This window comes from Leucoraja erinacea, chromosome 2 (genome assembly GCF_028641065.1).
Source record: "Leucoraja erinacea ecotype New England chromosome 2, Leri_hhj_1, whole genome shotgun sequence".
Taxonomy (NCBI): domain Eukaryota; kingdom Metazoa; phylum Chordata; class Chondrichthyes; order Rajiformes; family Rajidae; genus Leucoraja; species Leucoraja erinaceus.
The window spans coordinates 50834525-50846880 of NC_073378.1; the positions used below are offsets into that span (position 1 = coordinate 50834525).

The window sequence follows — 12356 nt, forward strand, 5'->3', positions numbered from 1 at the left end:
TGCCATTCTTGTCCTTGTCCCCCTCACTTTCCTTTTCGTACAGGATGGCATTCTGCTGGAACCATTCCTCAAGGTGCCCCTCCTGCTGCCTGGTGAAGGTGTAGGGCATAACCTTCCTTCAGCCCTCCCTCACCACCAATGGGGCATCTGCCTCCGATGCTGTGTCAGACACAGGAGAAAGGGCTGCTTTGCTGCCTTCGTGAAGAATGCGGTGGTGGTGGGGACATACACTACCACCCTGGTCTCCTCCTCCAGGGTCTCCCATGTAGGGCTACCCCCTCCTGCACTATCACCACCTGTGGCATCACCTGCCACTCCTCCTCCTGGGTGAGCAACACCGGCATGGCAGGTTTTTCTTTTTAGGGTTGTGCCTTCCCCTGCGCCACTGCCTTTTTGGTGCCATCTCTAAAACACAAGTCTCCTCTCCAAAAAACTCTCCAGCTTTGAATGAACATGCCTTGGAGTGAAAGAGGTGATGTTCTGCTGTTTAAATTAGCTTTTCTTTCTACTGACCTTTTTTTTCCCACCCCAGAGCTATTACCTTCGACTACCGATGACTAGCATCACGACCTACTACGACCGGCTTCAACTAGACCTACAACTAAAAAAAATATCGATTTTTCCCACGGCGACCTATTTTTAGTCACGGTCAATTTTTAACATTTTGAAAAATACGCCGCGACCTAGCTGAACCCTCGACTATGCAGAGACCACTCTCAACCATGAAGAAGAGTGACAAAGACCTCCTACGATCTCGCAGCGACCTTCCCGCTACTATGGGTCACGGGCAAACTCGCCAGAGGTCGCAGTGGAGGTCGCCCAAGTGGGACAGGGGCTTTACATTCACCTTGAGACCCATTCAATTTCACCTTTGTAAGACACCACCTCGACAAATACTTCCTTAGTGCATATCTTTTTACGTTTAAAATTTCAGGAACCTGAACCCACAACCTTCTAACTCAGAAACCAGAGTTCTGACAACTGAGATTTCAAACCGATGCAACTTTTTAAACAAAAATACCCCACCGTACTCGTGCTTATCACAATAAACTCGACTTTACACTATTGCATAAATTGTCTCAAATGGAAACTGTGAATTGGATTACACACGGTTCTGGGCACTCCGTCCGTCAGAGCCAATAAATAAAAATGTAATTAGTTTCTAATTCAGACAATATAGTGTACTTAAATGTAGTCACTTGACAACCTTTTCTATTTCTAGTGATTTTGATCAAAAGTGCGCGTGTTGTCCGAGGGCTGAATGAGGTTCACTGACACCAACCTCAGCTTTTTTTAAATAATAGTGGCATTCGGCAAAATAAACCTCTTCAATTTCAAACTGGCACAAATCCACCAGAGGCAGTGATTAGAGTCTGACTCGTGCAAAGTGTTAAAGCCACAGTGGGAGTTTACAACGCCCCTGCCCTCCCTCTCTCACCTCATCAGTTTGCAGTGACACAGAAAGCCGGGCCCGGATAACGAGTGCGGCTGCAGCAGGGAGGATGGGGGTGAGAAGCGGGCAGTCGGTGCACTGGCAGCGGCCCGCAGCAAGGTCCGAAGCGCCGCCACAGTCAAGGCCATTCCCGGGTTGCAGCTGCTACACCCGCCGCTAGTGATTGGCAGCTCGTACCGGCCGCCGCTCGCGCTGCTTATCACACGCTCCGCTACCGGACGCTTTAAATTCAAAAGAGCAGCCGCCGCCAGACCGGGAAGTGCGTCACAATCGCCGAAGCCGGCGCTGCTCTTGTCACGTGACGTTCCCTCCACCCACCCACCCAGCCTCCTGCAAGATGGGAGCTGCGGTGTGTCTGTACATGTGTTGTCTGCTTCGCTCAACTCGCTAAAATCAGGCCGGGGAGACAGATTTCCCCTGAAGATTTTACTCCTCAAATTGTCACACGCACAAGTACGGTGAGGTGCAAGTACAATGAAAATCTTGCTTGCAGCAGCATCGCAGGCACGTAAGCTCAAACACAGATATAAATTATGCATAAATTACACAAAACATCCGAAAGATTGCAGTAAAACAAGACATTAATGCAGGATAGAATCACAGGAAAAACAAACCCATGCAAGGTGGTGTGTTGCTGAAGTAAGATTACGGTTGTGCAGATCGGTTCATGAAGGTGTTATTTGTAGCTGTTCTTGGTGGTGTGAATAGGGTGATTTCACCAAAGGTCAAATGAGCGTAGATCTGTTCCTTTTAACTGGACCCAATTGTAGCATGTGAGAATGGGGAAATATGGCTTTCCCACCCGTTGGTAAACGGTATTTTGAGCTGAAATTGTGCTAGTCGGGGTGCTGCTTTAATAAAAGTGTAGGTATGAGGGAACTGTGTACAGCTGACATTTGTGTAGATGGTAAATATCTGGAGGGTATCGCGTTTGCTTTCATCGTAAGTTAATCCTTGTTTGTTCGCGATAATTCCCGATTGGCTCTTAAAATCATTGCTTTGCTCTTTAGGTCACGATTTAACCAGTCAGGATACTTTCTACAGTATATCTGTACAAGTGTTTTAGAGCATTCAATGACATGCAGAATCTGTTTAAACTTTGAAGGAAGAAAAACTGCTGGTGTACCTGCTTCGAGATTACATCCATGTGCTGCTTCGTGGCTAGGTCCAGGATGTTAACAACCATGAATTTGAAGTTCCTGATAAAAATGCACTTGGTCCACCAATTTCCCTTTTCTGAAGTCAATGATTAGTTCCTTAGTTTAGTTAAAATGGAGCAAACGGTCATTATTGTGGCATCGATCAACCAGATGTTTCTATATGTACAGGAAATGTTTAGATTAGAGGGATATGGGCCAAACATGGGCAGGTGGGACTAGTGTAGATGGGGCATCTTGGTTGGCACAGGCAGGTTGGACGGAAGAGCGGGTTTCCATGCAGTATGTTCTATGCTGACATTGGAGTTATGCTTAGCCAAACAAGAGAAATGGGACGTTGATGGGCATATGTGAGAAAATAGTTTACAAGGAAATAAGTGAGCTCCTCGGCTATATCCCTGTGCCCGCATCTCAAAGATTTCTGATCCTGAGGATGTGTGCCTTTTTTCGTCATCTCTGCCTTTTATCTTTAGCAAGGTGTCATTAGCACCTATATTTTACTTTGTTCTAACATTCTTCTTCCTCTTGGGCCCCAACCCCCCATCCTGTGGGCTTTTACCCTCTCCAGATATCAATCACCTCACCTCCATTTCCTCATCCACTCTAACCGTAACCCCTCCAAATGCTTAGCCTTCCATTCACTGTGCACTCATCCCAAACTTATCAAACCCACTAACAATGGCAGTACTATGATGTGGTATGGCAGATTGGTCTCTACTGTTCAGAGGCCAGAAAGCAGTTTCCAGACGCCTCATACTTGCTCTTGGAATATGACCCCACCAGTGAGTTCCAGGCCACTGTCTCCCATACGATCACAGATCTTATCACTTTAGGACATCTCCCTTCCACAGCCTCTAACCTAACAGTTCCCCAAGCCCTCCATGTCCATTTCCATCTACTACCCAAGAACCACAAACAGGACTGCTCTGTTAGACTCCATGTTTCTGCCTCCCTCTTGTCTTCTTATATAGGATTCCGGCAGTGTAGACGCTGCTAAGCGTATTACTGCCCTCCACAGGTCGAAGTTTGAACTAAATTCTTACATACAGTCCTGTAACTTGCAGGAATTGAAGAACAGCCCTGGATATCAGTTGATGTTTCTCACTGTGTCCAAACAAAGATGAAACAGAAAAAGCCTCAACTCCAAGTCCTGTCAGTCTAACAAACAATACTTTTCTTTCTACCCTGTACTTTTTACATTCTAGGAAAACATGCTTAACTGTCTCATTACTCCCACATTCACACAAGCCAGAAACATGTTTCCCTACAATGCACAAATAGTAATTTAACCCAGTGTCCCAACCTCAATCTACACAGTTTAACTGAGTCCCTACGGTACAGAGATGTACAGAAACATATTTCCCTAACTTCAGATTGTATAGAAAAGTAGTGCTCCCTCTTGTCTCCCTCCCACTGAACGTATCTCCTCATATCTTAATTATATCTTGTTCCATTTAACCAGTCACTTCTGATTATGCTCTGGAAACCTTGCACTTTAAGAACAACAATTTCCCTGGTCCCCACTGCCTCAACTTAACATGGATGTCCAGGACCTATATCAAAGGACAAGGGACAAAGGACATTTATTGTCACATACACCATTTTTGGTGCAGTGAAATTTGAGTTGCCATTTGCAGCACACCAATAAAAATAAAACACAACATTAAAGAACTTGACATTAAACATAAAAAACATCCCCCCACAATAGTTCCCACTGTGAGGGAAAGCAGCAAAGTCCAGTCCTCTTCTTCTGTTCACCCGTGGTCGGGGTCTATTTGAAGCCTCCGCAGTCACCGCGACGTCGGCCCGATGTTTCAGGCCCTCTCACCGGTTGATGGAGCTCCGGCGTCGGAGGAACACTCTCAGCGGCCTGGAACGGCCGCTTGCTGCCAGAGACCGTGGCTCCCGAAGTCCACAGGCCGCGCTGGTCGGAGCTCCAACACTGACAATCTCGGCGGGAGATCCCAGGCTCCGCGGTGTTTAAACTCAGCGCCGCCCGCAGCTGGACGCTCCGCGACTACAGCTCCGTGATGTTGGAGTGGGCGGTCCCAGCACTCCGGAGCTTACCACGCGGCGACCCGGGTAAGGCATCGCCTGCTCCGTGCTGGTGCTTCAGCTCTGTGCCGCAGCCGAAGCTGAGGTTCTGGCCGGTCCCGGCAGGAAACGCCGCTCTAGTTCCGCTGGTAGGCCGTGAGGAATGGGCGAAGATGCGGCTCGGAGGAAAGCCCGGGTAAGGCATCGCCCGCCCCGTGCTGGTGCTTCAGCACTGTGCCGCAGCCGAAGCTGAGGTTCTGGCCGGTCCCGGCAGGAAACTCCGCTCTAGTTCCGCTGATAGGCCGCGAGGAAGGGGCGAAGATGCGGCTTGGAGGAAAGCCGCATCTCCGATCAGGTAGGGACCGAGAAATACAGTTTCCTCCTTCCCCCACCCCCACATCAAAAGACCTCAAAAAACAAAAAGTTTATACTTCCATTCCCTATTAAGAAGGCCTAAGACCCCTTGTTTGTCTTCAGAACATAGATCCAAACTATTACCCTCTACAAACACTCTCCTTTGCCTGACAGAACATGTTCTTATCCTGAGCAACTTCTCTTTTCATTCCTCTCATTTTCTACAAATCAAAGGTATAGCCAGGAGCAATCGCCCCACCGATGCCTATCCTTTTTGTTGGCTATGTAGGCCAGCCCTTGTTCCAAACCTACTCTGGCATCACTGCCCAACTCTTTCTCTGATACTTTCTCCATCAACTTTGCTACTAACATCCACTCAGTGTGTGTATATAACTGTTTGTATATATATATATTCTACGATATATATGGACACACTGATCTGATCTGTATTTATGCCAACAATATTCTGTTGTGCTGCAGCAAGCAAGAATTTCATTGTCCTATCTGGGACACATGACAATAAACTCTCTTGACTTGACTTGCATTCAAATTAAACGGGACTATTTTGACACCTCTCTCCCCTTTTTATGTATTGTCATTATAATTGTAGTCACTAGATGTCACTCTATTAATGTTCAAAATGGGTTTTAACAAAAGATGTGTGGAGTCTTCAGTCAGTGTTCACCATTGAGGTGTGTCAATACTGTATTTACTTCTTTGCTCAAATCTGTTCCTTTTATATTTAGCAAGCAGTCCCTACACTTGCACCCACCCTTTTCCCATCTCCATCACTCTTGTTTGAATTTGGAAATGTACTCTTGTGGCTTGGATCATTGTGGAGCAGAGTGGCTAGGCTGGGGTTTTTATGGTGTTATGTGTCCAATGAGCATAGCATTTCAGATGGGCAAATCTACTGTATTTAACTATTATGTCATCTATGTTATCCAAAGGATGTATTCTTTAAACTTTCTAAAATTCCAGCCTGGAATAAAGATGTACAGCAAGAAAGTCTCTAAGGAGGTTTAAATGTGGGTTTAGAGCCTACTGTGGTGGGACATTATTTCATGCAAAATGGTATTGTGAATGCTAAAAGGGCTGTCCCATTTGGGCAACCTAATTGGCGAGTTTAGAAAAGTTTGAAAAAATTACGTTGAAGACCTCCTTCGACTATGTAGAAGACCTCCTTCAACTATGTTGAAGACCAGCTTCAACAAGCTATGACTAGCTACGACTAACTTCAGGAAAATTGGACACAGAATAGTGGAAAGTGAAGATGACCTCCTTCGATCTCCCTTCGACTATGATGAAGACTATCTACGACTACCTTTGACTACCCTCGATTACCTACGACTAACATGCCGACCTACTACGACTAAACCTATGAGTAAAAAAAGTATCAATTTTTTTTCCATGGCGACCTTTTTTTACTCGCAGGCATTTTTTAAAATATTGAAAAAAACGCCGCGACCTAGCTGAGGCCTCGAGTACGCAGAGACCACTCTCGAGCATGAAGAAGAGTTACGAAGACTTCCTACGACCTCGTGTCGACCATGCTGCGAATATGAGTCAAGGGCAAACTCGCCAGAACTCGTGGATTAGGTCGCCCAAGTGGGACAGGCCCTTAAAGGGTTGTGGTTTATTATGTCACATATACCGAGGTACAGTGATAAGCATTGTTTTATATGCTATCCAATCGGATCAGATACTATAAACAGACCAAATGATACTATTAAAAATAGTAGAGCGATTAAAGATACAGCAGGGAAACGGGCCCTTCGGCTCAACATGCCGATGCTGTCCAAGACACCCTATCTACACTAGTCCCACCTGCCTGCGTTTGGCCCATATCCCTCTAAACCTTTCCTATCCTTATGCCTGTCCAAATGTCTTTTAAATATTGTTATCGTACCTGCCTTATCTACTACCCGTGCCTAATTCATTCCATATACCTGTAATTCCGGTCCTAATCTTACCCCCCTAGTCTGGTTCAGTCAAACACCGAATACGAACACTGGAAATCCAACTCTCTTTATTGTACAACATCAATATAATACCTAGCCCAATACCTGGTCCGATCCTTGTCTCTACTCATTCGAACTCATCAGCCTCATGCGAATAGAACTCCAGAAGATCAGCACACTCCAATATGCTATCCCAGAAGATGGGCACACTCCATTTGTGCTCTCCCCTCTTTTATACCCTTACAGACCCTTGGCTCGAAAATACATGGGGGTGGGGGGTCACCGGTGTTAAGAATTATTGTGGGGGACATGTTGTTACTTATCTTCACTGATTGTGGATCAGGAGGTTGCGGATCCAGTTGCAGTGTAGGGTGTTAACTCCTGGGTCCAGGTGAGGTTGGTTAGGGTTATAGTGTTGAAGGCAGAGCTACAGTCAATAAATTGGACTGGGACATAGATGCCCTTGAAGGGCCAGGGAAATGGCATCTGCCTTGGGCAGTTGCGGCAGTAGGTGAATTGCAATGGTCTTAAACTGTCTGGGAGGCTGGAGATAGTGTGCCCCACGACCAGCCTTGCAAAGCTCGATTGGCAGCCCCGCCAACAGTCTGTCTGTTTTAAAGTTTTTTTTTAAATTTTAGTGTGTTAAAAGTTTGTGTAAATGTTCTCTGGTTTGTTTTATGCAGGGGTCGGGGAAATCTTTTTTTCAGTTTCTTACCTTGCCGGAGATGCGATTAATTTTCAGGTCGCATCGCCGGTCGCTCTGCGGCCTACCATCAATGGAGCTGGAGGCCTCCTCGCACTGACTTGATTCCCACCGCGGGGCGTGGACTTAACATTTGAGCTGATCGCTTGCCTGGGATCACTCCAACCGCGGCCTGCGGACTTACCATCAAGAGCTCGCAGTCTCGGGAGATTACTCACGATTGCACAATCAGTGAAGTTTTCAATCTTCAGATAAGTCGAGTGGCTGTGTCAATTAACCTACCGGCGGGTATGCTCTAAACCGGGTCAAGCTACAATCTCTGGCAGAGATTTAGCTTCTTCAGTTCCTCTTCTACGGAACCAGTTCTTCTGGCAGTAATCTCTCACAGAGATCCAGTCCAATCTTCTGTCCCTCTTTTATGGGACTAATCTTCTACCTCCTGGTAGTACGGTAGTTTTCAATAGTCTAGTCAATAGTCAATAGTCTATTTAATTGTCATTTGGACCCCTGGAGGTCCAAATGAAATGCCGTTTCTGCAGCCATACATTACACACAAATAGACCCCAGACACAACATAATTTACAATTTTACATAAACATCCATCACATAGCTGTGATGGAAGGCCAAAAAATAAACTTATCTCTCCACTGCACTCTCCCCCCCCACGATGTCAGAGTCAAAGTCAAAGCCCCCGGCTGGCGATGGCAATTGTCCCGCGGCCATTAAAGCCACGCCGGGTGGTGCGAGGTCGCACACCGGGTCTTGATGTTGGAGCCCCCGGTGTGCGCTCGCAGTGTCCCGCGGCCGTTCCAGCCGCGCGGGGCAGTGGTGCTAGGCCCCGCTCCAGGAGCTCTTCAACCCCGCAACTCGGGCGGGAGAAGTCGCCGTTGCAGGAGCCCTGAAAAACGGTCTCCCTCCAAGGAGCCGCGGGCTCCCGGTGCCGCCGTCCACAGACCTGCCGTTGGAGCCTCCGACTATCCGGTAGCAGCAGCGGCAGCAGCAGCAGCAGCAGCAGCAGCGCTCCTCCACCGCTCCACCCGCTCCGGACTCGGCCAGCCCCGCGACGTTGACGGTGAGTCGGCACCTGAGTCCCCGGCTTCTTCCTGTTGGAGGCCGCTCCTCGTTGCGGCCTCAACGACAACTGAGACCCGACGAAAAAAAGGTCGGGTCTCCAGTGCAGGGAGAATTTTAAAAGTTTCCCCCCCCCTCCCACCCCACCCCCACCCCCCCACACACACACCCCCAACATAAAATAACAAAAACTACATATAAACATAGACAAAAAATAATAAAAACGCGGACAGGCTGCAGAGGCCGCTGCTGACCAGAGTCGCGCCGCCTCTGTAGTTTCGACTCGGTAGTGACAGTTTTTACAACGTCTCAAGGATTTAGTCCTCGATAGTCACTAATGTGCTGTCTATGGGTCAGAAGGTTACGCATTCCACGAGCTCTCCATGAGACATTCAAAGCCGTCGAAAGGTAAGTATTCCAGAAACAGTCTCTTGATAGTTTCTTTATTATAGTAGTACAAACAGTAAAATCACTCTGTTTTCCAGCATATATATGTTTCAATCATACTCGTGATCATGCTCGTGTTCATGGTCGAAAACTGTATCCTCCCATAGTCTTCGCCGAAATAAACTAAAACATCTGGGCATCTGCGCCAGAATCCTCTAGCCAAAAACACGCCTCAGACTAAGTATAAATCCCACCCACATAATTACAGGCAGATAAAATTAAAAGTAACTGGTTATAAGTATAATATACTGAGTTAAACTAAATGGCTACTACAAGGGGTTATAGTCTGATATTTTCCAGTTCTACGGTATTACCCTGATTCAACAGATGCTTGTAAATTATGGCCAGGTTTATAAAAATACCATATCAAATACCCTCATTATTAGCGGAAGACTATATTTTTCGTTGGTTGCTTTCTGATTTTAGGATGAACAGGCAGTAATCAACACAGAAAATGGGACAACTTGATTCGAATGCTGTTCAAGTTTATTTTTTCTTATTCAATCATTAAAGTACACAGTGCTGCCGCAAAATAGAAACATATTTAAAAAAAAGAATGTACACAATATGTTAGCCAACGGATTCTGCTTTGAATGAAAATTAGTTTCATTTTTGCTGATCCTAATTGTGAGTGGAGTTTAGACAGATCAATTATGTCACATAATCTATTTTGATTATCTTTTCCAGCTCTTCAAAGATGCTTGGAAATAGTGATGATTTTCAGTATAAACAATGTACAAGGCACACGTGGTCAGTAGTCTTGAGTTCTGCACACCCTTGAAATACTTGACAGCTCCTGACTAGGCAGGGGGATATGAACTGCAGCCATCACACAGTAGGCATCAGGTGCGACAGCTCATCTCTCATTTATGACAGACAGTTGCTCAAATCGCCACAGCTGTTGGGTGACATCCTTGTTGCATGGCCTTAGAAACAGGTCTTGGCTTGTGGCATTCCTTATTGCCTCAATGCATTTCCCAGAAAAGGCATGAATAATTTCTCCACTCTGCAAAGCAAAATAAAAGTATGTATTACGTATCTACATGTAGACGAAGTTGCCAATCAGCCTCAAATTCAAGTAATTTCTTTTTTCTTTTAAAAGTATGTTTTTCTCTTTGTTTCTCAACAGTAATTAATGCTTTTCAGTGTTATTTACTTTAATTTAGTTGCCTGATTTTGTTTCTCACAATGTTCCCGGGGGGTTTACTTCAAAGGAATAAATAAAAATATAATGATTTATTTTACTGGGGTTTTTCTCTTTTGAATTGTTTTGCTAATTTTAGCCGGGTTGCTTTATTAGAAAACATTGGGCATGGCCCCAAATGCAGTGACTATATAACTGGAAAACTGTAGATGTATTGTTCACAGGATTTTGCCCATTTATGGGTACGCACAGAAAATTACGGACAAATTACTCATGATCTTCTGATAGATTGCCTGCTTTCTGTGAGCTGCTGCCAATGATACTGTATTGGACCCTCCTGCCCTCTAATTAATTTCTTCTGACATGTTTGCACAAGAATGCATGAATTTATGTAAAAAAATTCCATTATAGACATATCCAAAACATAGTTACAATGTACAAAAATCAATTTCATGAACAGTTTTAAATAACCAACCTAAATAGACTAGTCCTCAGCAGGAAAACAACTCATAATGGCTGTTAAAGTACTCTATGTCATTTACCTGGGGGTTTCCTGGCCAACTGCCAGAGTTACAAGGTGACGTGAAACTTCTATTACCTTCTCGGCCTTCTGGCTAAGGTCAAGTGTAAGGGGAGAGACCTTTTGGCTAAGGTCAAGTGTAAGGGGAGAGACCGTGATCAAAAAGGCAGAGGTCTTTTTGGGTTCTTATCAGAACAGTTCTGGCGGTTGTCCCAGGTCGAGGACCGTGGATCGCTTATCTGGCACAGATTGAAATTGGAGGTCATGTCGGTGACCAGGAGTCTGTCAGTTGCTGGCTTAGAGGTGGATCCATGCTGGTTGGGTAACCAACCTAACACCTCATCCAGTAAGAATGGCAGCAGCAAATGGAGTGGGAGGACAGGGTATCCGCAATAGTACCCAGACGTGGCGTGGAAGGATGAGATGCCGAAGCAAAGAAGTGAGCGGGCAGGGGATGGGAGGTGCGGGGCTCCACAAGCTGCGCCAGCAGTGAAGAGAAAACTTCTTCAGCGCGTGAGGTGACGCTGACACCGCGATGTGCAGAACAAAGATCCTAGAGCTGAGCTGAGCTGTAGGGTCTTTGCTGCAGAACGTTCTCAATCTTTCCGCGCCTTTTGAAAAGCGGTTGGGTGGGTGGGCAAACTTACCTTGTGGAAAACTGCGCATGCGCGTTGACAGCAGTTGCATTAATCCACAGCGGGGGGGGGGGGGGGGGGGGGGGGGCAGGAGGGGGGGGGGGGGGGGGGAGAGGATTGGATTGGTGGGCATGTGGGCATTGTGACGTTAGCAGCTGGCAAGTGGCGATTATTTTTGAAATAGTGAGTTTTGTGAACAACTTTATTCAAAATCTGGGGAAATAATTGACCGAATTTAGAGATGAGTGGATTTATGAAATCATGTTAAATCCCTACCGAAATTGTAAAAATCTCCACATTTTTGCACCTGGTTTTCGAGGAAAAACGTTTCAAAGGCAAAATGACACCCACCAACACACACAGAGTTTTAAAAGTATACTAGACAAAGTGCAGACCTGTTGGGTCTGTTCCCCCAACATGTGGTTGCGGGGGGGGCGGCATGCGGCGTCACACACACTAACTACCCCCCTGCACAAACGCTAACTACCCCCCTTGATATTATATTAATATTATTAATTTGCTCCTTTTACCTCATAACCGCTGACGCATAGCCCCCAACTCGCAGCCGCGTCTAGCGAGGGAGTGAGGGCAGAGAGAGAATGGGGAGAGACAGAGGGGCAAGAGACCGAGGGAGAGGGGGGTGGACGGGAGGATGAGCTGGAGGGTGGGTGAGGGGGGGAGGGTGGAAGAGGAAGGGTGAGAGAGATGGGAGAAGAAAGAGGGGGGTAAGGGAAGGGTGAGGGCAGAGATAGAATGGGGAGAGACAGAGAAAGGGGCAGAGACAAGGGCAAGAGACAGATGGAGAGGGGGTGCAGGGGAGGATGAGAGGGAAGGTGGGTGGGGGAGGAAGGGTGAGAGAGATGGGAGGAGAGAGAGA

At 46.5% G+C, this 12356-nt stretch overlaps 2 protein-coding genes across 4 annotated transcripts in view; both read right to left on the bottom strand.

Moving 5' to 3' along the window:
- oxnad1 (oxidoreductase NAD-binding domain containing 1) overlaps positions 1-2007 on the bottom strand; it is a 36307-nt gene extending 34300 nt beyond the window's left edge. For both annotated transcript variants that reach the window (XM_055656694.1, XM_055656690.1), the window contains exon 1: positions 1439-2007. In XM_055656694.1, the coding sequence (XP_055512669.1) occupies positions 1439-1992 (554 nt within the window). In that variant the 5' untranslated portion in view covers positions 1993-2007. The remainder of the gene's footprint in view (positions 1-1438) is intronic.
- A 7008-nt stretch (positions 2008-9015) lies between these two features.
- Positions 9016-12356, bottom strand: part of LOC129709989 (polypeptide N-acetylgalactosaminyltransferase 15-like) — a 71962-nt gene continuing 68621 nt past the window's right edge. Inside the window, exon 10 of one of the 2 annotated variants that reach the window (XM_055656695.1) lies at positions 9016-10186. In XM_055656695.1, the coding sequence (XP_055512670.1) occupies positions 10037-10186 (150 nt within the window). In that variant the 3' untranslated portion in view covers positions 9016-10036. The remainder of the gene's footprint in view (positions 10187-12356) is intronic. The other variant, XM_055656696.1, reaches the window with a different exon arrangement.